The following is a 24,941-nucleotide window of genomic DNA, read 5'->3' on the forward strand; positions in this document are numbered from 1 at the left end:
TGTGATTAGAGCTCTTTGTTTAGCTGAAGTTCAACACAAATTAGTGCTCCAAACTGCAACACTACTGGAAAAGTTTTAAAGATTGCTTCAGAATAAATATTCCAACATATTTTGATGTAGAATCTGCAAAACATCTGTGGATGTTTATTTCAATTAATTTCAGTGTTTACTGTTTCCTATGAAAACAGCTATTAAATCAAAACTTTCCTTAGAAAATTCACTTTTTACTAACTTCAGTTTTTGTTGGAAAATGCACCCATCAAAATAATTTTAAGATCCATGAGAATCATCTGAGGAAACAAAGGTGGAGGAAAATTACAACTTAAGAAAAATGCAACAGAAATGCCAGATTTTATTGAGTTACTGCATTCACACGTTTGTGCACCTAACAATCACATTTAGCTAAAGACAATCATATTCACAACGTGAAGACACCACATTAAGATGGCACACAGGGAAAGCTTAAAATAAAGCTTGGTCAACATGGTGTGCCAAATTCTGCTCTGTTTGACAACTGTGTTCTCATTGGAATTGCACAGGATAAAGACAACGATTTGCATGAAAATGACTAGCAGCAGTAGCTGGTATCTGTAAATCACAATATACTACTTCTCAGTACAGCAACCATACACAAATACATATCCTGGCACAGCTTCAGATTGGACTCCGGTTATCGACAGTGGTTGTAACAGCCAGGAAACAACTCTGGAAGAGTGAGTTGGGTTCTTGTGGCTTACAGTCACAGTCCATCCTTGTGGCTCAGGAAATCTCTTGAAGCCACTTAGCTTTGTCAACAGCTTGTTTTGGTGGAGGCCTTGTGAAGGGTGCAGCTCTGTATCTGCAAAATATCAATCACAGTTAAGAATTAGATTGAATGGGGGAAGATTTTCTTCCTCTGCTGCACAGCAGAGTTGATAAGGAGATCCTACAAACAAATCCAGAAGAAACCACACAGCTCAATCCATTTCACTGGCATTACTTCTTTCCAAGCATCCCATTATATTCCTATCCTTTATCATGTGAAGAATTACACCTCTGAAGGGCAGCACTACAGCTATGAAACACTAAATGTCTCCTCTGAGAACGTATGTGGATGGGTAGATATGCTGTTGCTCCTCTGCTGTGCAAGTGAGGGTTTCACCTTGCATGTGATAAAGGCTCAAGGCACAATGGTGCTAAAACAAAACAAAAAAGGCTTAGCAGATGAAGACAGAGACATTCACCTAACACTTCTGTGCAGTGCCTCTTGGAAAATGCACCACCAATATCTACATTAAACCACACATTTAATTTTTTATTTTTATGATAGACATACTCACAATGTGTGCTTTTAATCCTGAAGGATACCAAAATATGTTCCAAACTACACCTGAAGAATATCTAAACAAAGAAATTACTGCTCATTAAAAGAGGATTGCACCTGAGTTGAAGCACAACACCTATTGCTACAGCTGGTCTTGGAAGCAGATGTTTGTATGAATATGCAAAAAGCAATGGACATGCACTGAAGTCTGGACAGAAAATCTCAGCTAATTCAGCTACTGACTGAAGTTCTGAAGCGTGAAATCTTGAATTTCAAGGCAGATGGCAACTAGCAGCAAAGAGCACCCTAACCAGCAAAGAACATCACTTCAATACTGGCTCGTTGAGAGGAATGACGCTTATCTGAGTTATCAGTGATCCTTTTCGTAGATTCTAGATTTTCTTCTGCTTAAAGCTCTGAGGATGGTTATACATTCCTGACCAACTTAAATTAAAACATATGAGACACATATAAACTTAGATTTGTACCCTCCCCCAGTATAGACATCTAGTTGACAGCAGGCTCAATGAGTCAGCAGTGTGCCCTGGCAGCCGAGGGGGCTAACGACATCCCAGGGTGCCTTAAACACAGCATAACCAGCCAGTCAAAAGACATGATTATCCTGCTGTATTTAGCCTTGGTGCGGCCTCACCTTGAGTACTGTGTGCGGTTCTGAGCCCCACAGTTTAAGAAGGATGTGAAGGTACTTGAATGCGTCCAGAGGAGGGCAAAAAAGCTGGTGAAAGGGCTGGAAGGAATGTCTTATGAGGAGCAACTAAGGACTTTGGGCTTGTCTAGTTTGGAAAAAAGGAAGCCGAGTGGTGACCTCATTGCTCTCTACAGCTTCCTGAGGAGGGGAAGTGGAGAGGGAGTTGCTGAGCTCTTCTCCCTGGTATCCAGCGATAGGACACATGGGAATAGTTCAAACCTGTGCTAGGGGAGGTTTAAACTGGACGTTAGGAAGCATTTTGTTACCAAGGGGGTGGTCAAACACTGGAATGGGCTTCCTAGAGAGGTGGTCGATGCCCCAGGCCTGTCACTGTTTAAGAGGCGTTTGAACAATGTCCTTAATAATTTGCTTTAACTTTTGGTCAGCCCTGAAGTGGTCAGGCAGTTGGACTAGATGATTGTTGTAGGTTGCTTCCAACTGAAATAGTCTACTCTATCTCCACATACAGCATTTCTGATTAAATACCAGATCAGAAGGGAGCTCAGATGTTCCTATTATGGCCATCACTTTCTCTCTAGACTAGGGGGCAGACCCACACACAGCCTGACACAGCACCCAAGACCGCCTATACACAGAGCATCTTGACAGACATTTCCTTCCCAGACCTGGACACAGTCTAGCAAGAGTCAGGGGCTGCTGGTGTGGCCTAAGGGATGCCTGGGGCTAAGACACAGCCCCCCATACACTAAGGATGTAGAGATCCTTCATCTATCTCACTTCTGACAAGTGTGAGCCCAGCCTGTTCAAGAGGCCCTTGGAAGAAAGTCCCACAAGTTGCCCCATTGTCTAGTCCAACACTACTTCTACTCTTATAGTTTGGAAGAGTTTTTATTACTAAATCTGGATCTACTTCAATGTGAAATTCAGCACATTACTTACCCTGCCTGCCACAGACATGGAAAATAATCACTGTCCTCTATTTTACATAACTGGACACTGTCACTCTTCTTTTCTAGACTTAAGCCAGCTTAAGCCTGTCTTGCCATTCCAAAATCTTTGTAATTTTCTCAGTTTTCTCTCTTCTCCAGTATATCAACACCTAAGAGCATTACTGTAGCAGAGGCACTGTCAGCACTAACTGGAGCAAATTATTACCTTACATCCTATATACAGTTCCCTCTTTAGCACGTCAGACTAAAAGAAGAGCCCAGAACATCAATACTCCACTTATGACACTCTCCAAATCCCCAGATAATTTTTTCCCCACACTATTTAGTTATTATCCCTTAGGTATATTTGAGGATTTGATCTCTCCTTTTTAAATATAGTACTTTGCTTTTATCTTTATTGTATTTCATCTTTTTGATTTCAGACCATTTCTCCAGGGCACTGAAATAATTCTGAAAGGTAGTTTTATCCCCAGAGTCTTGCAACCCTTCCCAGGGTGGTGTCGTCCATAACTTTTATACATACGCTCTTTAGTCCTTCAGCCAAGCTCTTACTTGGGATAGAGGACCATGACATCCTTCCCTCCAAAAATGTGTTTGAGAATGAGCCACTGAAAACTTCTCTTTGACCGCATTTTTATAAAGACCTGTAGTCATAGCCACTTTTTCCCATTTATCTGACAGGCAAAATTACCTTGACAAAGAGAGAAATTAGACTGGTTTGTCATGATTTGTCTTCATGAAATCTGTGTCAGACTTTTCTTGTAACTTGATTGTTTAATAATTTGATATATTATCACTCCAAGTTAGAAGCAATGCCTCCGGCTGTCTAGTTCCTCTCCTTTCCCTTTGTAAAGCTAAGAGCTGTGTTTGCCCTTTTGCTGGAAAAGAGCACATAAACAAGCTGGAATTGTATGCTGAACTACATCAGTTGCAAGGGTGTAGGTCCTGTTCCTAATGAAAACCCAGTGAATTTGGCAGAGGAAGTATGCGTGCTAAATCAAATCTAATTGCCACATGTAGCTTGCTCACAGCAGTGGAAAGTTTGCAGCCACTGATGGACTCTCTGGCTTACCACTGCACTGTGAAGTGGCTCCCCATAACAGGTGAGGGCATGAAATCTGCAACAAGCAGACAACATGAAAAGCAGAGGACAGAAAACAATTAGAAACCTGGAATTTCTGCCAACACTTAACTGGATTATTTGTTGAAGTTCAGAAAAGATCCGTGTCTCCCTTTTCATTTTCACAGAAAGTTCCCAGCTGCTCCATTCTGGATCTGGAAGCAAGAAGGCTCACAGGCTAAGGGAACAGTTTTCCTGGTTTTAGCCCAAAAAGAGGTCTCAAGTGTTTTGAGTTTTCATGATAATGCCAGCCTCATTTTGCCAACAAAAAAGAACTGGATAATTCATCCACCAAAAAAGCTTGTAAATTTTTCAGTTTGCAGCTGACCCTTCAATTCTCTCCCTGTTTTTCTCTTCCTGTAAGCAATAACGGTCAGCAGGCTACACTTCAGGGCACTCCATAAACATTAGTCTCTATAACACCATGGAAGGCAGGCAAACTCAAGCATGAGGAAATGGGAGGCTTGTGGCCTTCAGAAAGCAATGCCACATTCACAGACCTGAACTGAGGTCTCATCTCAGTACTTAGCGCCTGCCTCAGATATTTTTGGATTTTCTCACTACAGACGGCTTTCTGACTGCAGGATCATTTTTAGCCTTCCCATGGCATTTTTCTCCCACAAGCCATTTCATTTGCAACGGCAGAAAAAAAAATGTGTGGAGGTGGTTAGGAGTTTTAAAATGAGTTCTGTTACACTTAAGTATTTTCATGAGGACAAGCAGCCCAAATCAACCTGTTATGCTGATAAGAAAGAGCACAGAAAGATTCATTTGCACTTATGATGCACAGGGTGGCTTTTTTTTAAGGGTACAAGAGAAAATACACGAAGTAGGGAACTCTGACACATTTACTTTCCTGCTCACCTAAGAACAACTGCTGAGCAAACAGGCTTGCTTTTTTTTTTCTGGAACAGACATTGCTGATCTATGGCTATTCTCACATTCTGTGTCTGTTTAGCCATGAGCTTTCACCCCTGCAGAAATTAAATGCATGCGTCATGCCATCTGAAGTCTTTTGCATTATTGATAAATTCCTCTTAAGTCTGAAGTACTGTTCATCTGTACTGGTGTACATTTTAAATACTATTTTGCATGGTCTGTGCCATAGGCAGTTTGACCTTTAAACATGATTTCAGCGTAAAAATCAAGTCAACATACCAAGCTTCATTTTTTGCAAGATAACCCTCTTCAGTTCCCTACAAGACTTGACTCAGCACTCGTAGGTAGCATCCCCAAGAAGCAGAGTATGACTAAACTTCCCACGAGATACAACACTGCTCTTACCCTTTGTCACACAGGAGCCTTTCTAGCAGTTCATCTCTAAAGAATTTCTTTTGAATGATAGGTTACAATGGCTGCCTCCTTAGTAAGTGCTGGTGCATCCAGGACAACATCAGGGAAAGGACAAAGACAGTGTAAGGAGAGCATAATCTTCTCTGGCACACAACCATGACAGAGTATTCATGCACAAGTAAAACAAGAAGAGATTTCTCTGTGGAAGGACTCTGTTCAACACTCTGCAGGTACTTCCCTGTGCAAGGACAGCATCAGGGCAATGTATAAGTAAATCAAACCGTTTGCTAGTGCTTTTCAGAAAGCTAAAAATCCACATAATGAATCATGGCATTTTGAAAAATGCTTATCGTGTCTGCATCACCACAAAAAACAGAGCAGAGGGTATACAAATACAACAGAGTAATATGAAAATAAATGTTCTCACTGTACCTATTTTTCATTACAGCATTGGTAGAATCCATCCAGTGCCTCTGGTTTTTAACATATCGAATTCCCTCTAGTCTCACTGTCTGTAAAACAAAAGCATTTTAGTAAAACTAAAAGCATTATTCTTCCTTTAGTTGCAAGTAGTAATACATAGATGTGCCCACTGTACTAGAAAAACCACAGTTCCTGGAATTTTCCTCTACAATTTTTAGAGGATGGGATAGACCAGAGCCATTCCACTTTCCATTCCTGAGCCTCTGGGAGGCTGCAGTTAACTTACTTGTGTTAAAAAGGAATAAACATCAAGATGAACAGCAGTTTAAGGTAGCAGCACTGTGGTATAAGTGGGATTTACTGCAGGAAATCAGAGTCTTCTCAAAGAAATGGCAGAAAAATTTCCCATATACAAGAAAATAGATCAGAAATCTCAAACTTTCACCCCTCTCCAAACATGATCAGTCACTATTGCCTTCATTGCACCTTCCATCCAGTGATCCCAAAGCACTGCATGGGGGGAGGGTCACAATACTTCTTTGTATGAAAGAAGCGTGACCCTTGTTTTTCAGAAAGATTAAAAGGATGACAGGAGCAAATAAAGCAATTTTTAGTTAGGCATTTCACCAGATGCCCAGAAAAATCTTAAGTTCTGGCATCTGTCATCTTTCCAGCGTTTGGTTTCGAAGCTTAGTAGTATTTGAACATCATTTTTCAGAGCACAACTTCAAAGGTGAAAATAAATAATAGTTCATTAAAATTCCACCAGGTAACTGATACAGACACCTGCTTGGAGCAGAAGGGCTGGAATCTTTACATTCAGTGCAGACAACTTGAGTTTGCCCAACTAATCAGAATAACCAAAGCAAAAGCAGTCTGTAGGGGGTCACTGTCAGGAAGGGAGAAGAGATAGTCTGCCAGTGGTTTTCACTGATACCTGCTGACAGCAGAGAAAGCAAAGCTCTAGAAGGAAAGACTTTTCTGACCACACTTTGAACTTGATTTCTTTTCTTTCTTACCTTATATTCATTCTTTCATTCTCTTCCCACTTTCCTGTTTCCTGCCCTAATTTTCTGCCACTGTGCTTCCCATGCTAGTCCCTGTCTCCATGAACAACAGTTCATACTTTGAGTCCCTCCTATCTCTTTTCTCTGCCCTAAATCTCTAGTTGTTCCAACCCTGTGTATGCTTCCCATCTGCAAGGCTCCTTCTTTGTCTCTCCCCAAGCACCCACCTCTGCCCTTCAGCCCACCCACAGTCATTGTTCCACTCCCTGGCCCTCTCAGGAGTTTCTCTATCCCCTCCGGCATCACTCCCTCTCTGCTCTGCTGGTCTCAACCCCATTAGCCCCGTCCCTCTTCCACATACTCCCAGGCACACCCAGGTCCTTGTTCAGTTGCAGTTTCTCCTTTATCTACTGGCTCCAAAACATCTCCCTGCTCCATATTCTTGTCTAACTCTCCTTATGGAGCTCATCAGTCTTCCTCCCAGGATGAATTTCCTTGTATTTCCCATTAGCCTCCAGTCCAACACCGCCTTTGACCTAATTTTCCACTTCCCCACTGCTTGAGCCAGCACAGAGAACAAAGAGAAAAGAAAAGAAAAGCATAACTAGGCAGGGTACTTCTGTCCAAGGAAGTGTGTAGGAAGGGATAAAAAAGGTTCCCTGTATCCAATAGGGATAAAAAGTTGAGAATGATAATATCTTAATTTTAAAAAACTGAAACAAAGCAAACTAGGTAAAGGAATTATTTGTTTTTGAAGTTTTTTGAAAGCTGCATTTTATTTTGTTTCAATCGAAAAAATTTATTATGTTTTGAATTGAAAAAACCTGCAGTTTAGTTTCAAAATATCAAAATGGGATTTGATAATTTGACATTTCAAAAAATCTGTACAATAATATTTAAGACAAGATCTTGGTTGAAACCAAGACTTTTCAACGAGTTATTTCAGCTGTGATCAAAAAACAAACCCAAAAAGTAAAAAAAAAATAAAATTTCCTCATCAGTTATAGAGGAAGGCACCTGTTTTTGAAGCCTGTATAAATTTCATATCTAAACCGGCTTACAGCATCTACAAGTATCTTTTCAGTAAAAAACCGGACTCTCAATGAGCTGCAAAAAACTCTGCTACAAAAAAGTTTGGGAAATCTAAAAAGCTAAGGAGTCCCATTTAGACATTTCTAAATTTAATCTTTCCTAGTGATGTAACTTTGAGCTAATGCTACCCTTCCACTAACTCTGAATTCTCAGCTCCAAAATAGGAAATTTCTTCATTTCCTAAAGAAAAAAAAAATCAGGTTTTTTTTTTAAAAAAAAAAAAAAAACAGTTGAGACCATTTGGCTGATTTTTCCCATATACAAATATCTGAGGCAGATGGCTGGCAACAAGAAAAGTAGCCTAACAGGGGAAAATTTAAGGCTAGCTGCAGAAAGACCATATAGTGGAAATTACTGATAAACCTAGAAAGGAAATCTGTCAATACATACTCCAAAAACCAAGCACAATGTGTTTGAATTCAGACAACAGTTACCTGGTTTCAGAACCAAGAGTCAGATAATTCTACTGAGTTAAGGAGGAGAAAGCGTGCGAGTTTGGTTCTTTATCATTAAAATATCTCAATGTTTCATATATTTGAATAGTGCCTCATGAGGAATCTTTAATTAAGGAGAGAAATAGGGACAGGAAGGTCATCTGGCTACTTTTTGAGCTGAATTTTTCCTTATTATGAAATGAAACCATGAACTTTTCCATACTATGATGTCACTGCTTTGTAAGAATAAGGAATTTCTTCTATTAAAGCACATTTTTCCCAGCTCTTATGAGTAATTTACAAGGCCACAGTTCTCTTCACACTCCAACCCAAAGGTCCCTGCTGTCTGACTCTGAATTCTTTACAGAGGTCTTCCTGTGCTAAGTTTTAAAGGAAAATGTTAGTTACCATCATAAAATGTAATTTGCTATTCTCACTTTGCAGTGGTATAGGACATCTTGCCCCAAAAGTCTTCCCAGACTAACACTGGTAGAAATACAGGGGCAACTCAGAAAATGTGTTTACAAACTGTTTGGGTTACCAAGGTGGAGGGTCTCTATCTGCATTTTCACCTCTGATGGCAAAACCCATTCTAAGGGGCCAGCAGAGATGACTGCTCCTCTCCCATCAGCTCCCTGGTCAAGGGAAGCATATGGGCCCCTTCTCCTGGACCTGAGCCACAGATACGCCTCTAGATTTCTCCTTTTCTGCCTGTTTACCACTCCTCTCCTGACAAATATGCAATTTTTACTCAGTCCTCTATCTTCCCTAGACGCTCCAGCATTGCTCACTCAGCCTTAACAAAACACTTGCAATCTTGCAACTCCCTAGTTCCCTACATTTTGAAGGGGATAAACCTTTTGCACAGAGAAGAGGGATTTTTGTTAGAAGGAAAACAAAACGTATGACCAAATTCCCTTTCATCTTGGGAAAAACTAACACTTGGGGTCTTTGTTTACCAAGAAGAAACACTTTTATAGTTCTCCAGCCTTCAAATGGGAGAAACAGCTACAATGTGTTTAATGAAAAATCCTTTCTCTCAGAAGGAGCTTGCTGAGCAAGTTGTATGATAAAAAGCAAGTTCACTATGTTAAGAAAAAGCCTGCTCCAATGATTTGAATATTCACCTTGGTCTCAAAACGCATGGCTCAATTCTCTGTACCATGGAATCCCTGTGTCAAGCTAGTCTTAGAATCATGTTTTTAGATTTATCATACGCAAAAGGACAAAGGTCTGGTTAGTGATGTCCTTTCAAAATTCCACTGGACATTAATGTCTAAACTGACATACAAAGCATTAAAAATATGACACTTCCCTACAGTTCTGTCTCCTTGTAAGATGGGCTAATAGCATCTCTGTACTTCAGAAAGGTAGCTGTGAGGATAAATAGAGGGAAAACTGTGAACCACTTTGACACTTCAGTAAGGCAGACCACAAGTCAAATCCTAGGTGAACCTCACATTCTTGGGCAGAGTGCAAGCAATAAGAAAGCAATGTATAAAGAGCTGAGATTTTGCCTGTAAAAGGAGAGGATTTCCTTGAAAGAGGTAAATAAAGTATGTTGCTGGTTTTTATTGGGAAATACTAGATCTAGTAAGAAACTATACTGTAAACTCCTTGAGATATGGGATCTTCTCATTTGCCTGTACACATGGTCTTGCATATAAGGGCTCTCTACACTATGATACTACAAATAGAAATGAGTGTAACTCCATTAACATTTAAGTAGTTACTCCTGGTCTACACCAGTGACTGAGATCATTTTTCCTGAAATTCCATTCTCAGATTAAAATGCTAATTTTTGCTAGGGCTAACAACATGCTTAGCTAATTCAGGAACCCCATATGCAATATCTGTGTTGATGTTATTGAAGACCATTTGTTCAAGACTAAATAGAGGTGAATTTCAGCTGATCTGCCTTTTGCAGAATCAGAAACTTTAACAGAGGCCACACATCCAGTTTGTTGTTAGATTTATGATTGATCTTGAAATCATTTCAGCAAAAATTCAACAAGTCCACTACTATATTTAGATCTTGGATGAGCCCACAGAACAGTGACCAACTTTAACTATTACATGAGGGAGGAAAGGCATGCAATAATCAATTGTATGTTTAATGAAATACAAAACTCCAACTGAGCTGATATATTATGGGTGAAATTGAATATAATAAAAAGTATTGCTTTCATAAATGAGGGCTCTCTGAATGCTCCAGGGCTACACACATTGCACAACATCTAATGTGTGACACAGTCTTCATATGAAGGCAAGATTATGCTAGCTCAGAAAAAGCAGGACTGAACTGAGATCACAGTTAAAACTCATGGTACTCAGGCCTAAAATTTTCTGAAGCTTCTAAAAACTGTTTTAATTTTTTAAATTAATTTTTATTGCCTATATATGATTATGCTCAAATCTCAGAAGAACTGAAAGAGGAGGAGAGAGGCTGCTTTTATTGTTCTCCAGGCCTGAAAGCAGCTAACCAGTCATGTCATAAGATACTCAGACCTTGCATGACCTCCATGCAAAAGAAACCGAAGTATGATGAAGATAAGCACTCAGGCTTGTCAATGAAATCCTTCAACATTTTCAAAGATCTCTCAACCTTGGCAAAGCAATTGGCTTTCAATTTCTGGCATCAACAGCTAAAGTCATCAGAATTTAGATGTGAAATAATTGTCATTCAGGGCAGCCAAAGCAGCAGAATAATAGAAGTGAAAAACACATGATGAGAGCTAAGTCAAAACAGTGTTTAAATACAAAGCAATGTAGTCTGAATAAAGCTCAAAACAACACAGGAGACAGGAAAAAGGAAAGATTTCTCTGCTTCCTGGAGTCGTAACACCTGGAATCATGAGACACAGGATGTCTCTGTGAACACCGGGCCATCAGTGGGAGAGCTTGGGATGCTGTTCACCTCATGACAGGAAGAGAGGAATGATCTCTAACGCCAAAGCAGGATGTGGTTTTGCAGCAGGGTTCGAGTCTGTAGAGAAAGATGGTATCACTTGGCAGTGGCAGTGCAATAGCACCTGCCTCCTTCCCAGCTCCCCACATGCCAAACATGTCTGGCTCAGAAATACAAAGCATGAGAAAAACAACACTGCTGTCCTGGCAATGGATTAAGAGCTGATGCCATAGCAGGAAAACCTGAGGGAAGAAGTTAAACAGCAACATGTTTAAAAGCATAATGCCAGTTTAAAATTAGAACACAACCATCTTGTAAAAGATCACTAGGCATTTTGTTCATCCCACCCAAGAGTTTATTTAGGCTGTTCTAGGTAGCAGGTCTTATTTCCACTGTCTCCAGGACAGGTGTGAAGTTTTCAATTTGCAGATTAGTAGCAGTTTGCTGAATGTGTGACTTTCACTTGGGCAGCTTGCTCAGTTTATATAGCTCCAAAGGGAGGCTTTGCATTTCCCGACGGCCCTATAAACCACTTTTAGACCAAAGCCTACATTCTCTGGAGAACAAAACAAGATATAGCAAGTTTGGTGTGAAGTGGGCTGTGTTAACTGGACACTCTGGAGGGGGCTTATTGCTGTATAATAGGCCATAATTACAGTAACTCATTGGTCATTTATTGCCATGCAGGTATGGAAGCACTTTAAAAACTAGTAAATAAAAAAAAAAAAAATCATTATTTGAGGTGAGGAGACTTCTTCCCAAGAATTATTCCCCTTTTTCAACTTTTTCAACTTCCAAGGCCTAAATAAGTACAGCATTCCCTTTACTTCCCACAACTTTACTGGTTGAATTACTGAAGCCACATTTAAACATTTAGAAAGTCCAAGACAAAGGGCAAAACTTATCGCACCATCAAAACTTGCAGTCAGATTTCACAGATGTAGTGAAATGTAGCAGCAGCAACAGGTTTTCCCATGCCAGTGGGCTAGCACTAGCTACACGCATCTGCCGACAAAGTTTGGGCACAAAGGTATGGACTACTGGGACTGAAGCACAGAGTCTTAGATTTCAAAGACTGGATCCTATGTCAGGAAGAAAGAAAAAAAGAATGATCTCTCCCTGTCCTGAGAAAATACACTTAAAATACCTCTGAGATTCTTATTCCTAGAATGAAATCACTACTATGTGTATGTCCTTTTGACAGGAAATCCAGAGCAACTAACTCATTAAGCCTCTTCCTGATAAAGGGACTTATTTATTGCATCCTTACTCAGTACAATCTGCCTACTACTAAATATACTGAGCTAATATACTGTTAAATTTTTTCATTTGAGTTTGGTACAGACTTCATTCAGAAGGTGTGTTGGGTTTGTGTGTGGCAGGGTTTTGGTACTGGGGGAGGGACTACAGAGGTGGCTCCTGTGAGAAGCTTCTAGAAGCACCCCTGGCCCCAAGTCATACCCACCTCTGGCCAAGGCCGAGCCAATTAGTGATGGTAGTTGTGCCTCTGTAATAACATATTTAAGAAGGGGAACTTGAGAGGAGAAGTGGGAGTGAGGGAAATATTGATGCAAACAGCAAGGTCAGTTGAAGAAAGGAGGAGGGGGAGGTGCACCAGAGCAGAGACCCCCCTGCAGCCCATGGGGAGAGGACAGGCTGTGCCCTGCACCCATGGAGGTCACTGGAGGAGCAGATACCACCTGCAGCCCGTGGAGGACCCCACACTGGAGTAGGGGGCTGCGCCAGAAGAAGGCCGGGACTCTGAGGGAAGCCAGCACTGGAGCAGTCTGTCACTGGGAAGACTGTAGCCCACGGCAGGGACCCACGCTGGAGCAGTTCATAAAGAGCTGCAGCATGTGGGAAGGACTCATGTTGGACACGTTTGCAGAGGACTGTCTCCTGTGAGAGGGACCCCACGCTGGAGCAGGGAAAGTGTGGGGAATCCTCCTGAGGAGGAAGGAGCAGCAGAGACAATGGGCGATGAACTGACCGCAACCCAAATCCACTGCCCCGCCATGCTGCTGGGGAGCAGGAGGTAGAGAAATCAGGAGCAAAGCCGAGCCCAGGAAGAAGGGAGGGGTGGGGGGAAGGTGTTCTGGGGATGTGGCTGTGTTTCTCACTGTCCTGCTCTGTTTGATTGGTTGGTTGGTGTTGGTGGTGTTCAAATTGGATCGATGTTCTTTTTTTTCTTCCCCAGTTGGATCTGTCTTTTGCCCATGACCATGATTAGTAGATCATCCCTCCCTGTCCTTGTCTCAGTCCCCCAGCCCTTTGTTTTATTTTCTCCTCCCCAGACCTGATGCGAGCAGTTGCGTGGTGCTCAGTTGCCCTCTGGGCTTAAATGACTACAGAAGGTAAAACAGCTGGAGAACTTGGCTACATCCTGAGGTCCCCATCAGAAAGGAAATACACACTGTTGGATTCATCCACATCCATTTAAAGATGGAATAAGACTTTTCCTCTGCAGGAGACAATGCATGGCAATAACAACTGGTCTTACCTGCCATCTGTAAGCTTAAACCAGTATCCAGTTTACTGCGTGGCTTCGTGCTGATAAACAAATAACAGAGAACACACACAGTGATGATAAAAGCAAAGAGGACCACTGCTGCTATCGACAGGCCCACGAGTGCTCCAACACTAGGAAGAGAGAAAAACAAAGAAGTTAAGTGTACAGACAGCCTGGGACACTCATTAAAACAATGGTCAGGATGCTGTCTGGAGGTTACTTGTACTCAGGCAGGGGAGTGACTGTGTATTTTTACTGCACACAGAAGTTTAGAGCTCAATACCCAGGTCACAAACTGGCATTATTTCACTGCCCTCAGAAGGATCAGTGTCATTACACAGCGGTTAAACATCTGGTCCTTAGTGACATTTCATGTTACCTATGCATACTACTCCCAAGTTCGATTGATTTAAACTGTGTTTATGAAAAGCAGAAGTAACCTCATGCAGTAACTGGCATCAAGATCAAAAACTTCTCCAATGTAGTGCATATTCCCAGATAAGCATAATATCACATAAATATCACATGCACACACAAAGGATTCCAGAGCTTCAGGCAGCCCATGCAAACTCCTTTTTCTCAAACAACATGACTATTAAAGCTATATTTTCAGTCTGAAATGCCATTTTTATTGCAAGAAGAGCCTGTTAGAACACTTTAAGCAAAGTACATGTTTGTCACAGACTTCTCACCATGGATGACGTGTCCATAAAAAAATGGGATAAAAAATGTGCAAGTCATGTTATTCAATTCTCTTCGGAGCTCTGTAGAGCAGGGTGGAGTACTGTGATCACTGTTGTGCCTTTGTGTTAATGCAATAAATCTCGAATCAAGATTGGAGAAGTTCTATGATCTTTACCAGGGTAAAACGAAAACTAAAGATTAATTTACACAAAATATCAAAGGCATCAAAGGAACAGAATATTCAGGAGGCCAAACATACAGCAGTATATGCAGATTTTTATCAAGATACTACCTTTGTAGAATAGAAGCTACTTTATACTTCTTCCACAGACATTCAGTGAGACAGTATGTGTATATACAGAAATCTCTTTAGTAGTTTCCTTATTTTCACCCTTCAAGACTTTTCCTAGTATAAAATTCTCATGATGAAATAAAGGACCGACTGCAATACAGTCTAGCCATTTACTATCCTCTCCTGGGCCATTTGATGACTTCTGTGTTCCAGTCCTCTATTCTAGAGTCCAAACCAAAGACACTGACTTCTGGTGAAATTAAACAGCAGCCTTTTGGTCACAGATGAAGAGAGCCTGAGGATTGAGAATCCTTATATTACTACTCTGGTATATTTACAGTTTTGACAGATGTAAACAGGACAGAAGAGAGATGAATGTCTTAAATTCTATGAATTCCATCCTCTAGTGATAAAAATGCCTTTATATATCACCGCTATCAGTGAGAAGTCACTTCTACTGTGGCCTTGCAGAGAGATGAGAAGAATTGTGCCTCGGGATGTTTTTATGAATTTGACATTCAAGCTACTGCAAAGCTTCTCTGCAAGCTCCCATAACACCAATAGACAGATAGGTCCATAGGATAAACTCTTAAGATCAGCCAGATAAAACCAGCAGATATTGGTATGACTTTAAGATGCAAGTTGTCGGTCAGATCCATTAATGAAGTTTGTGCAATGTTTAGCTCCATGCACAACTTAAATAATTTGTAATCAGCAAAATGATTGGTTCTGGGAAGAACAGCTTTACCCTCATGAAGATTTTTCATGGTATTTATCATCTGCATGACCTAGAGTGTCCTTATATGTTCGTGTATACATGCACGTATTAAGCAAATTTTTCGTTATCATTTTTTGGCTCAGAGAAAGCTTACAGGCAAGCAATATTCTGCTTAATATGGAATCTGAATATGTCTTACAGTCATAGGTCTCACCTGGTGCTGGCCTCATTTTTGCATTTTCACTTGGAACACCTTGATTCACACAGACAAAACAGAATAAACACACTACAGGAGACTGAGGTAAGCAGCCATCAAACCAAGGATGATCTCCACAGCTGAATCTATTTGAGGAAGTAAAGCAAACCCAAAGGCTCTTCAAGTATTTGTGCTTTTTTGTCATGTCAGTGTTAGACCTACTTTAAGATTCCTTTTAAATAATAGTCTACAGTGCAGGACAAAACAGGTTGCTCACCATTATCCATACATTAAGCAGCGTCAGCTGTCCTAAAGCTGAATAGATCAAGTACATATTAATCATTATTTTTTTTCTATTTGGGAATCCTTTACTTCTCAGTTGTAGCTCTCCTCCATGCAGTTGTAGAAGATGACATTAACAATACAGCTGTGTATCGTACACCACAATGCATCATCAGTATCACTACATGACTTGTGTAAGTGCTTTGTGAGTTACAAATGACAAAGGTAAAAAAAACAGTTCTGCAGAACTTTCCAGTACTTCCTACTACAGGTCAAAGATTTATCATCGGTTATATGCTACTAAAACTGTTTGTCATGCTCCAGCAACAATGTGAAAAGATCTCACCCAAAACATGGAGATCAGCATCACAAAACCAAATAGACACCCTGGATTATACTTCATAAATCAACCAGAAATTAGGATTCAGTTTGTACTCACTCTTTTTAAACTTAATATTTCAATACCAGATTGTTCTCAACATGCTGAAGCCATCAACCTTCTTAGAACACCTGATTAATTTTTTTAAGGTTAATTTTGGGTTAAACTTAGGGGGTGGAGGGTGTTTCTTATTTAATTCATTCAGAGGAATTTAGTATGTCTTCCACAGCTCTGAACACTGAAGTTTAACTAGAACACAACATTTTCTTTTTTTTTTTTTTTTTTTGTAGTTAAAACTGTTATCAGAAACAAAACACCAAAAGCAACCTGCTAGTAAAAGGTGTCCCTGTCTGTGGCAGAGGGGTTGGAACTAGATGATCTTTAAGGTCCCTTCCAACCCAAATCATTCTATGATTCTATTAAAATAACTATGATCATTGACCATTTTAATGATCACCCTCCTCTGAAAATAGACAGTCATTCAGTATGTCTCCTAGATTCTACAGCAATTACTGTGGTGCTTCATATCCATCTAGAGAAGTCCTTGCTAAAAGCCATCTTCCCACCTTTACCTTAAACACTAGGTGTTTAAAGTCCACCCAGCAGTGCACATGCAGGGTGTCTTCAAGATCAGTCTTCTGACAGCACTGACATTAAACAAGCAAATTAAAAAGTCACTCTTGCCCACAGCTGTGGCCTCACTAGCAAGCAAAAACCTACACATTAACAACCCACCCATCTCCAAAACCAATGATATAGCATAAAAATGGCAATGAAGGTCTATGGGTAATCCTGGCAATGTTTACACAATTCTTCAAATATAAGTGATGCTAAGGTTGGTAGAAGATCCACAGACCAAACAGAACTCTCCCAAGTTATGTTCTACATACAATAAAGATACAGCCATACCACACATTTCACCGATATTCCTACTGCTATTACACTGAGTGCCACATACACACTTGCAGCACTGCCACACATCTCTGCACAGCCAAAGGCTTCACTGAGCAGAGACTCCCCAGAGCTCCCCAAGCTGCTGTTCAGAGAGCTGCTTAGCAGGTCATCGACACTGCTGTCAGTGAATGGTCAGCAGCACACACCTACAGTTATTTTTAGTACATAAAATTAGTCCATCCACACCAACAACAGCTAGGAAAAATTTAAATAATGGCTAAGCAGATGTAGTATGTCCACTGATAGATTAAAAAGAAGCTTATGAGTCATCTGGATCTGAGTGAATCAAATGTTCCTAATGCCATTGCTGCAGTGATGTGTTGTATGTAGTATTTGCGAAGCAAACAGATAAATACTCCCAGGAGACTGGAAGAATGGGCATACAGGAGCAAAAGATTTGCTATTTTGGAAAGCCAAAACAGGCTCCTGGAGATCCGTACAGCTAAGCACTTGGCCACAGTGTTAGGTCACCATGGTTCTATGGGTATTAATTAATAAAGCACTTTGAATAAAATCCATACTTGGCCTGCCAGAGTTTTAATCAAATACACAGTATTACACAAAACTTATAAAAGGTAGGGATTTGGAATGGATACTGTAATTCTATGTGATACTGAAAGAAGCCGTTAAATTTGCAAAATAAAACTTAATTGAACAGTGACAAAAATAATTCTAAAATATTTTAAAACAATAAGAAACAAAAAAGGTGCTGACTGAACCTAACTGCATCACAGTTCAGTACAAATGTTACATGTTCAGTATTTCTCCCCTTCCACTCAGCTTTGGAGGTAAAGTAGATGTCATGATGACTGCATGTACATGCACAGCACATGGCTCTGAAGGGCGAGCTGTTCAGTGTTTTGCTCACTAATGTTTTATAATGTCTTGTTTTCAAAAGCTGCATAGCCTTCTGGTGAATTTTGTACATCTCTGCCTTTTACTAACGTTCCCTTCCCTGTTCCATGGGCTCCTGACTGCTATAAGAGATAGAAAAAACACATTCTTCACTCTTCTCTGCTGAGGTCAGCTTTTCAAGAAGTGTGGAAAAGTAATCTAGGCTGCTCTAACAAAAAATGATACTATACTATTTGATTTTAAGCACCAGCAAAAAAAGAAAGGATAAATGAGAAATTAATAATATTAATTACAGATAATAAATTCAGGGGAAAGTATGAGATGTGTCAGAGTTTCTCAGAGGTCAATTATTTATGATTGTGCTGCAGCTCCTAGTACAGCGGGTGTTAGGATGCACTTGTCAAAGACTGCAGTTTTTGCAGGAGTGGGAGGGAGAAGATGGTTCCATTTTGCTAAGGGATAGTGCAGTATATAGCTCTAAACATAGTACAGGCAGTAGTGATTTGGCAAAAAATGATAGGTCTACAAGGGACTATTGCTTCAGGTTGCCTAGGCTGCTGGTTTCTCCATGAACTGCTTCTGTCAGAGCTGGCTGCCAAGTGGTCTGGCAATGCATGTCCAACAGCAGGAAGAACACAAGAGAAATACGCAATAGCTTCCTGAAATTCTACCTGGTGTGTCAGCAAACAGGAGTAATCCCTGAGATACCACCAACCACTTGGTGGTATATTTGGTCACTGCTTTCAAATTAACGGGGGGGAGTCAAGCAAACAAAGATTTAGGATGAGAAACTTAAAGCTCTGGAGTAAAGCAAAACCTTCAATAATTCCCCCATCAGAGCTTCCAACTCCTTTCCCTCCCTCAGCACTTTCAATCTCCAGACCTATCTTGGCTGGTTTGGCTAACTCTTGAATAGTTTTAAATCTTAAGGGTTTCAAGTCTTAAGAGTATGACCTCAAGAGCTGAAGAAGAATTTGAAGGATAATTTTAACATATGGTTGTTACATACTGATATAAGTAACAGTCTGAGACAAAGAGAAGCAAGGCAGTGATCACCAAAACGTTCTGAGAGACCAGAAAATGTTATTTTTATGTTTTCCTTAAACTCCTAATGGAACTATCATGTGCAAATGTATACAGTTTTCAAAGTGCTGTAATACCATAGGGTTTCCAGTGTGTTAGTAACTAAAAATTGTGATTTGTTACCAGAAAACACTCCTGAAAACAGAAATTTCAATTCTAACCACTCAGTAACTTTGCTTAGAGATGTAAATTTTATTTATTCACCTCTTCTCTATGATAGACATAGACAGTTATGGCAGAAGTTACACACAACCAAAACCCCACCAATTGCAGTTTCCTTGGATCCTTTCAGCAGCTTAGGACCATCAGAGAGAGGGGAAAAAAAAAAGAACAAATCCTGAAGTTCTGGCCCAAATTTCTGACTTAGGTGGAGGCTAAGCCATCAAACTTCTCAGATCCTAGAAAATCTTTGTAAGGGAAGATCCTTCAGTGAGGTGCTACATTAAAGCCTCTCATGGGATCCAGTTCTTTGAGTTACTGTCTGAAAAGATCAAGCTTTAACAGTCTTCACTATATCATCTCGCCCAGATGCAAAACTTTTTTATCTCAAGCTTTCAGTAGCTCCACCATCTTGAGAAGGCTTCCTGTGACCAAAACCATCCAAGACAATGCAAAAATCATAAGACAACAGTGATGAGAAAAATGTAAAAAGGACACTTGGGGATGTCTTTTCACATCAGAGAAGCTGATTCTGTGTCACTCACAGCTGTGGATGGCTGGGAGTGGTTTGAATGTGGATTACCATAGTGTATAAATAATTATACACTAAATATTAGACAAGATAAATTAAATGAGTAAGCCCACAGTACTGGATAGCATTCACCCAAGAGCCCTGAAAGAATTCATATGTGAAACTGCTGGCCAAGGTGTGCAACCCGTCATTACACAAGGCCAGAGGACTGGCGGCCTGGGAGTGTAACTCCAACCTAACACTGGGCTCTAGAAGGGAACCCAGGAACTACAGAGTAGTAAATCTGACTTCCATCCCTGGCAAGACAGAAAGGCCTGTAAAAAAATGAATAATATCACTAAGCCAAGAGGTGTTAGGGTGCTGAGTGGATCTGGGTTGCACGGGGTTGCATCTGACCCTGGCTATTATCCCAAAGCCACGATGCCCAGGCCTGTCCCGCTCACCTTAGCTCACCATACCTGAATAGGAGGGACAGGTCCTTTGATGGTGAAGCCACTACCCCCATTCACCTCATTACCACACTCTGCCCTCAGGAAGCTGCTGGCACTTGCTGCTTCCTGAGATAACATCTTTCATTAAAGAGTCAGCATTACTATGAGGGGAAAATACTGCCTTGTTAATCTGCTGGAGTCTATGAAGTGTCAATAAGCAGATGGATAAAGGGACCCAGCAGACAGGGTTAGATTTTTCAAAAAACCTTTGACAAAGCCCCACACTAAATGTGGGGGTAAAAAGACAGAACTGACACAGAATTAGGGAAAAGGTTCTGTTACAGATTCACGGCTCTTAAAAGAATAAGCAGCAAAGCACAGGGTCTCTTTTCAGTATAAAGAAATGTCACCAGAGATCAGTCTGAGGCTGATTTTATTCAGTGTCTTCATCTACGACCTGAAGAAGAATGAAATCTAAGTTTCTCATGATCCTAAGCACTTACAAGCAATCAAATGCTATGAGGGCAGGGAATGCTAGAAGACTCACAGAAAACTCAATGAGCAGGCAAAAGTCATGTAGACGAGCATCAGTGTACCTAATGTATCATATAAACAAACAAAACCAAGCCTACACATGACAATGAACCCAAAACTGGCAGTTCTGAACTCAAGAAAAGTCTTGGAGTCATCAGAGTACTGAAATCACAGTTAATGAGCACCAGCAACCAAAGACATCAACAAAACGGCCACCAACAGGACCGATTTTGAGAGCAAGACTGAAGGCAGCATTTTGCTACTGTGTAAAACCTTGCCATACCCACATCTTGAGCACACAGCTCCAGATTATGCACCTCTAAGAGCAGCACTATGGAGTGAAAAACAGTATGGATGAGAGGCAACTAAAATGATCAGTGGGACATAGCATCTGCCTCAATGATAATCCAAAAGATCTAAGACTGTTCAGTTTGGAGCGGTGAAAGCTCAGAACTTATGTACCAAGCACTTACAAAATTTTGAACATTGTGTATAAACTGAACATGCAATTGTCGTTCACCAAATCTCACAATAGTAATACTAGAGGGCACTTCAGAGAACTAGTAGGAAACAATATAAAACAGATAAAAGGATGTGTCTTCAAACAGCAGGTAGTGACTGCTGCCACCAAGGCTGCAGAAGCAGACAGTAGAAGCAAGTCCAGAAAGAGATTAGACAAAATCAAGGAATATGAGTCCATAAAAAGATAGCGAAAGCACCATGCAGAGGTGTACCAACACCCTGACACAGCCAGCGTGGATGCTGAAGAGCCTGAGGGGAACAAGGCACAGCAAGCAGCCAGGCTGGCTGTGTGCAGCTCTCCCTGCCACTGCCGGAGATCCCGTCAGAGCCCGATGGACCCTCGCAGTGACCCAGGACAGCACAAGTCTGATTATCTGCCACCTTCCAAGTGGAAAGTTCTGTAGTGCTTGACCTTAGTACACACAGAAAAGTAGCTAAAGTCATTGGGAACTTCGTGCACGCAGCATCTTACACGCTCAGGCCCCGAGACGGCCGTTCCCCTCACACGGAAAGGGCAGCGGGCTGCTCTGGATGCTCTGTACCCAGGCACCGAGCCTTTCCCAGCGCTGCCCTACAAAGCCCAGGAGTTATTTCCTTCAGAAACCACCCTGGCACAAGCAGAAGCCTCTCCGGGCAGCAGCTGCAGCTCTACCGCTACTCTCAGCGGGACAAAGGCAGCCTGAAAGTGCCCGGCTACAAGTACCTCAGAAACGCAAACCCGCAGGCAAGCCCGGGCGAGCACGAGTCTCCCGCTCCCCGGGGCCGCCGAGCCTCGCCCGCCCGGAGCCTCCCCACCGCCCGCCATGCGGGGCCGGGCCCGGGCGGCACCGCCGCTCCCCTACCTGAGCCACCACATGTAGTTGTGCTCGTAGGGGAAGAAGCTGTGGGGGTCATCGCAGCAGTACTTGACGTCCTGGAAGCCGCAGCAGTACACGGCGCGGGCGTCGCCGCCCGTCTGCGGGCAGCTGAACCCGCTCACCAGCACCTTGTCGGCGTTGAGGTAACTGCTGCACTCGGCGCTCATGGTGTGGCGGCTGCCTGCCCGCCCGCCCGCCGGGCTGCCCGGCGCCTCGGCTCCGGCGGCACCCCGGCGGGAGGTGGGGCGGCGAGCGGGCGGAGCTCGGGCGGGCAGGGGACTGCACTGGTAGCGGGCGAGGCCGGCGGCGGGCGGGAACCACCGCGCGCCCCCCCCCCCACCCGCCCCGGGTCTCCACACGGCTGGGAGCGGCGGGAGCCGCCCGCGCCCTGAGGGGAGGGAGAGCGCGGGGCGCCTGCCGCCCTTCGGGAGGGGAGGGAGAGGGCCGTGTGGGGCTGACCACCCCCGGGGTTGCTCGCCTCAAAGGCAGCACGCCAAGGTCTCTCGCTAGGACTTGGTTTTCCCTCAGTGCTCGGTCCCGCGTCGAGGAGAGACTTTGGGGGTCTGTCCTCGCCCATGAGCCTCGGTGGGGGTCTCAGGACAGCCAAAGCAAGGAGGAAATCGAGAGGGGTCACGCCTCAGTTGGACTCAGGACCCCTTGGCTTTATAAGGGTTAAAAACTCCACATAATATTTAATGTTTCTGAGAGACCAGTCTCCTACTCTTTTCAGAGGGCACTTCCTTTTAATATTTTAGGCCACTTTAAAAAAAAAAAAAGTGGAACCCAGGCAATCATTCTGTTACCTGTATGAAAGAGCCTCTTCTGAGGCAGAAATGGGTAGATCGCAGCTCAAGGTAACACATGCATGTCATGCGCCCCTCTGCATGTCATTTGGCTCACGGAAAAAGAATAATAAGAAGCCTCCAGGAGAGCAATGGGTAGGCACTACCTCCCTCCAAGGAGCTGGTCCTCAGTCAATCTCCTCTAGATTACAAGAGAATCTGATCAAGTGCTTTGCCACACAAGTGACCTTCTCAAGGAAAAGTTCAGGTTTCAGAGAGAAAGGTAAGTTGTACAATACCAAGAGAACTTGACTTGAATTAATAAGACCACATTAATTTGACAAACACTTTACATTTTAATTTCAGGTCTTGCCTTGAGATGAACTCCAGACAAGTAGGAGTTTCACATATTCTAACTAACTGTCAGACAACAGCAAGAGGCAGGCATAATGGCAGCTTAGGGAAGGGCAGTGTCCTCACCTATAAGGGGTACAGTCCTGCAGGATCTGAACATGGCCAAGCTGGTGGGAGTGACAGGCTCCATCAGCAGTCCCAGGCAAGGTAAGATACTGAGTCAAGTCCACAGTTCATCCAGGAGACAAGATGGGAGGCAAGTTACCTACAGTATAGATCTAGAGTTCACCCAGGAGGACTAGCAAGCAACCTAGGCCAGCAGGAGCAAGGACTGAGCATAGATATACCTCTGCCATCATTTAGGAAATACCAGGCTGCCCTGGCATGAGCTTAAATGCAGCTCCTGGACCAATGAGCAGAGAGTGTGGGTGTAGTGAGGACCCAGGTGATGCTGGTCAGGGCCTGTTAGTGGTCACCTAGAGCCCTGACGCTGATGTCTTCCAGCACTATATATACAGTCCCCCTACATTAGGGTGATAGACTGTACTTGCTAAAAAGAATAAATATTCTTCAGTTGCTTGGTTGATTTTATTTTGTGAAATCAGCCCTGATTTAGCACCAATTGAAATGAATGCAGAAATTCAATCAGAACCTGTCTGCTGAATTACAGATTTGCCTTCCTAATATTTAGATGTATATGTGAATAGCCAGGGAAGATTCAAATTATTCAACTGTTGGGTGCCTTAAGCTTGAGCAATTTGAGAATTTGACTTCAGGGACCTCAAAAACAGGCTTAACACTTGATGTGAGAGGATGAATAACAGTGATGTGGCTGGAGCAAAGAGTCCAGAAAAGGGGAGACCAGGAGGAATTAATGACTATTGAACATTAACAAAGAAAAAGGTCAGATTATGATGAGATTTCATGAGAGTTGTAATTTCATCAGATGTGGTGTTCAGATTACAGATTAAACAAATCAGATTAAATCAAATCAATTGTTTTATGGTAAAATTGAGGATTAATTTATTCAGAATATATACAGGAAAATGGTTACTAAAGACCAGAAGGCAGCCTTTTTACTTCAGTTATGTCAATAGTATCACTACATGTTAGGATTTAATCATGACTTTTGGAATATTTGGGGTCTTTTTTAGAGACCAATTTCCTGGTCATTTGATTCAGAGTGAGTTTCATTTTAATACAGTAGCTTAGTCTTTCAAAGACATGGCTTTCTGTGATTGAGGAAAGAGTCTCTAGTGAGGGGAAAGATGGATGAATCTCAGCTCAAAAGCCATCAGATAGTGGGTGTGCATCATTCAGCTAATCAACATGTGACGTGGTTGAAACCGAGCAGTGTATTCAGAATTTATTACTGAAGGACTGACAGACCCACAGACAGCATAGCTATAGAGACCTTGTTCTCTAATTAAGTTAGGTTTAAGCAGAAAACATGCAAGGAAGAAAAAAAACCAAACAAAACAAAACAAACCCAAAACCAAACAAAATACAGTGGTAAATGTCATGGTTTTGGAGACTGATTCAAGACTTTGTGAGGCTGTTAATACTGTGTTCAAAAGGGAGACTTCATGTAAGTCCCACAGCTTCCCAGGATGGAGGA

The 24,941-nt window shown here is 42.0% G+C and overlaps 1 protein-coding gene across 3 annotated transcripts; it reads right to left on the reverse strand.

The window, feature by feature from the left end:
• Positions 1 to 332: 332 nt before the first annotated feature.
• On the reverse strand, positions 333 to 22,429 carry SHISAL2A (shisa like 2A). 3 transcript variants are annotated; one of them, XM_074877169.1, is made up of 4 exons: positions 22,173 to 22,429; positions 13,701 to 13,840; positions 5,769 to 5,848; positions 710 to 838 (listed from the first exon to the last, which is right to left on the reverse strand). In XM_074877169.1, the coding sequence occupies exons 1-3, from the start codon at positions 22,352 to 22,354 to the stop codon at positions 5,817 to 5,819; spliced, it is 354 nt and encodes a 117-aa protein (XP_074733270.1). In that variant the 5' UTR covers positions 22,355 to 22,429; the 3' UTR covers positions 710 to 838; positions 5,769 to 5,816. The 3 variants fall into 3 exon arrangements, with proteins under 3 accessions (XP_074733268.1, XP_074733270.1, XP_074733269.1); XM_074877167.1 differs by lacking the exon at positions 5,769 to 5,848 and having other exon boundaries at positions 333 to 838; XM_074877168.1 differs by lacking the exons at positions 710 to 838; positions 5,769 to 5,848 and adding an exon at positions 6,569 to 6,648.
• Positions 22,430 to 24,941: the final 2,512 nt, after the last annotated feature.

The sequence above is a fragment of the Strix uralensis genome, chromosome 8 (assembly GCF_047716275.1).
Source record: "Strix uralensis isolate ZFMK-TIS-50842 chromosome 8, bStrUra1, whole genome shotgun sequence".
Classification (NCBI taxonomy): domain Eukaryota; kingdom Metazoa; phylum Chordata; class Aves; order Strigiformes; family Strigidae; genus Strix; species Strix uralensis.

Excerpts from the sequence above, each read along its gene's own strand:
- SHISAL2A (XM_074877167.1), bottom strand. The coding sequence starts at position 22,354 with ATGAGCGCCGAGTGCAGCAGTTACCTCAACGCCGACAAGGTGCTGGTG. Across the intron at positions 13,841-22,172 it reads AACTACATGTGGTGGCTCAG|TGTTGGAGCACTCGTGGGCC; the intron begins GTAGGGGAGCGG and ends CTCTCTTCCTAG. Across the intron at positions 839-13,700 it reads TTTAAGCTTACAGATGGCAG|ATACAGAGCTGCACCCTTCA; the intron begins GTAAGACCAGTT and ends GATATTTTGCAG.